This window comes from Austrofundulus limnaeus, unplaced genomic scaffold (assembly GCF_001266775.1).
Source record: "Austrofundulus limnaeus strain Quisiro unplaced genomic scaffold, Austrofundulus_limnaeus-1.0 Scaffold10, whole genome shotgun sequence".
Taxonomy (NCBI): domain Eukaryota; kingdom Metazoa; phylum Chordata; class Actinopteri; order Cyprinodontiformes; family Rivulidae; genus Austrofundulus; species Austrofundulus limnaeus.
In genome coordinates, this window is record NW_013952412.1 from 2,937,286 (window position 1) to 2,940,799 (window position 3,514).

The window sequence follows — 3,514 nt, forward strand, 5'->3', positions numbered from 1 at the left end:
ACACACACACACACACACACACACACACACACACACACACACACACACACACACACACACACACACACACATTTTAAACACTGATGATATACTGTTCCACTGAAAAAGTGCTTTCAGACGTCTAATCAACCTCTTCAGTGTTCAAATCCCACTTAGTGCTTGGTGGCATTTTTCTGCATAATTTACAGACTTTTAAGTGTGCCTCTTATTTTAGTTGTTTTTGTAGCAGGAAAATGAAACAGACTGAACATATGCAGCTGAAAATACTCAGGTGATAAATGAGGGCTTTAAATAGAAGTCATTTTAACATGAAGTTTTTTACTTAGTGGGAGTTTGGTTCTAATAATAGATTTTAAATTATAGTTCATATAGGTCATTGTTGTCAGAGCTGCATGATGGTAATTGTGTAGTAGTAATTGTTAACAGTAGGGATCAGTAATTATTAGATGAACATAAAATGAGTATTACTGTAACACTAATATAACATTTGTTGTGGTAATAATGTGTGCAGGACATACCTTAGTGGTCCGGCAGCAGGTATACGGGACCCCACAGGCTAGTGGACCAGGTGCAGTGCAGTTGTGGTACATGTTGACTTTCCAGTCCTCGAAATCTTTGGCCCCACAACATTCAAACTAGACAAGAAACATGACAAAAATCAAAAGAAAAGAAGATGGCAGGAAAGAAAACTAACTAACTAAGGGAGGGAAGAGGCAAATAAAAAAAATTATGAGGTGAGAGAGAAACAGAAAAAAAACTTTGAAAACAACTTTTTTTCCTGGTTAAACTGGCTCAATGCCAGAAATGTCTAAGGATGAAGCGAGATTTGCATGTAACTGATGGTGTAGCTGCAGGTGGTGGATTGTCGGAAACACTATGATGTAATAAAAATAACACCAGTGGCGGGCACAACTAGTTAGCTTCACTAACCGCCAATCCACTAACTTATAACTGATAACAGCTAACTTATATGTGTGAGAAATGTCAGAATCTTGACTTAAAGCTCATAAAAACATTTCAATATCCACCAAACACAATTAAAACCACAAGCAGCTGAATTGGTAAGTAAACAAACGGCACAAATTGATGTAAACAGTTCGTTGGCAAAACTAAATTTAGTGGAAGCTAATGGCGATCTTGACTTAAGATTATTTTTAGAACACTGGTCACATGACTTCGTCTGCTCAACACCCATCCACCGGGTGGACAAGGTGCAGAAGTGACTGAAGCTTGGGTTATACTTCAATATGACGTGAGACAGCAGATCGGTGATTGCGTCATTTCGTACGTCTTTTCCTGACCAAGAGTAAACGGGCTGAAAACACAGCRGGCCATAAATGATCATAATTCCTCCCTCTGCCCTCCTATAGCTCATATAAAAAAACAATAATGATGACTGGATATTGTATTTTATTTCATTCAACCATTAGTGTTGAGTAAGGTGAAGAGTCCGTGGACGAAAAAAACTTTTTTTGTTTTGTTTTTCGTTAATGGTAGTGATGGAAAAAAGACGTGAAGACCAGCTGCATGCTCACATTCAACAGGATTAAACCAACTGCTCTTCTATCTCTTAACAACAGGCTTCAGACAAAAAAATAATCATTTAAAACAAAATATAATGCAGAAGAAAGAGCTGCTCCTCAGCAATGTCTTGCTCCTCACGAACAAGCACACCCACAAAGTTTTAACCAATCACACGCTCCGAGCTGCAAGGTCCGCATCACAGAGTTCTGACTGGGGAAATATACACGACGGCTGTCACTAGGGATAGCAGCGGGAGAGCAGACAGAAGTTATACAATTTGTTGTCACTCAGCAGGGGGAACAATATGCAAGACTCGAAGTACTGTATAAACAGCAGTCCTGGCTGGACCCGGCTGCAGTCAAACATAGGATTTATTTTAGTGAGATGTGTCAAAGAAGGCGCGAGGTTTCAGTGTGTCAGACTGCTTTGGAAAGGGGGAGGGGGTCAAGGCACCACTCGCTGCTTGCTGAGGAAATTGAAGTTGTCAAAACCACCAAAAGTCTCCAAAAACATAGTGAAAAGTTGCTACATTTGTCACCTTTTGGAAAAATGTTTAGAGGGTTCTGAAAACCCGCTAAGCGACATGTATGTGTCACGAGTGGAGGTCGCCCTTGGTCTGCTGGTGTTTTCCAAAGTTAGCAAAATGCTAATCTGGTTAACTAAACATTAGCTTTGCTATTAGCAGATTAGTGAAACTACTGTATGACGCATACACCACTTTTTCCTACCAGTTTCAGTTTGGTTACACATCCAGCAAACAATTTCAGTTTTTTTGTGATAATTTGGTTGATATTATTAATGAAAACACCAGAGGTTGGATTTATAAAACTGGCGTACGCACAATATGACCCCAGAAACTTGCGTACGCTATTTTTCACGCAAAGGTTGTGATTTATAAAATCCGAACTTGACGTGAAAATGTGTGGTCCCTCACGCCAACTCTGACCCATGCGTATGCTCATTTTGGAGACGCATAACTGCGACACAGATGGTGAAGTGAGGAATTATGGACACACTGTGTAATGATCACTGTCAGATGTTTAATTTCAATTCATAATCGGACTTAGATTTTTATTCCGCTTTATCATCAGCTAGTACAGTAATATTTATGCTTCTGCTGCTGAACCAGAAGGACCTTTGAAATAAAAAACTTAAATCTTAAATAAAAGTTCATGCAACACATTAATTTCTTTCCTCCTCCTCACGACCCTGACCCTCAGACCCCTCCTTGACAAGAACAAGACACGTTTCAACAGCACGGCATCACGCTTTGGGTACGCGCAGGGCACGCCCACCCTCACCAGTGTGGATGTTACTATAAAACGTTGCTTTTTAAAGTCCGTATTTCGTATTTGTCGCGCGCGAGGACGGGATGCGTGCGCGCGTATGCTTTGGCTGTGGGGGGGGGTCTGCCGCAGATAACAGAGGAGGGAGAGGACGGGGAGACGAGTGGTGAAATTATTTCTAAGTTTATCTGACATTTAATTTTATTTATTGTTTTTATCATCTTGCAGGCTCTGAGAGAAAATTAATTTGAAGCTGAGTTTTTGATAAAAATCATTAGATTACTCTAAACATCTGTAAACCTGCAAAATCAGAGAAAATCTGTCAGTTACAGACAATCTGTTCACGTGAGCAGTACCTGCCATCCTCCAGACGCACGACGGAGTGTGTCTGAACCAATCACTTTTATTGGCATTGATCAGCTGACTGATTTAAATATATCTTAACATTCATGAGGTACTTTACATTGACTGTTTATGGTTGAATGTGGGCGTGTAGAGGGTAGAACCTGAGGCGGGACCTCGTGCGCAAAGTCTGACGTGCGGCTGTGATTTATGAATGAAATGTGCGCAGAAACATGYGTACGYGTACGATTTTATAAATCTGAATTTTTTTTTTGGCGTATGCCATTTTCGCCTTTTGGCCGTACGTTCATTTTTAGTATGGTTTCCACGCAATCCTTTATAAATCTGACGCCAGGAATTTA

At 40.4% G+C, this 3,514-nt stretch overlaps 1 protein-coding gene across 1 annotated transcript in view; it reads right to left on the reverse strand.

Moving 5' to 3' along the window:
* Positions 1 to 3,514, reverse strand: part of tspan15 (tetraspanin 15) — a 42,147-nt gene that overhangs the window by 8,237 nt on the left and 30,396 nt on the right. The window contains exon 5 of the mRNA XM_014001850.1: positions 519 to 635. Coding sequence (XP_013857304.1) covers positions 519 to 635 — 117 coding nt within the window. The remainder of the gene's footprint in view (positions 1 to 518; positions 636 to 3,514) is intronic.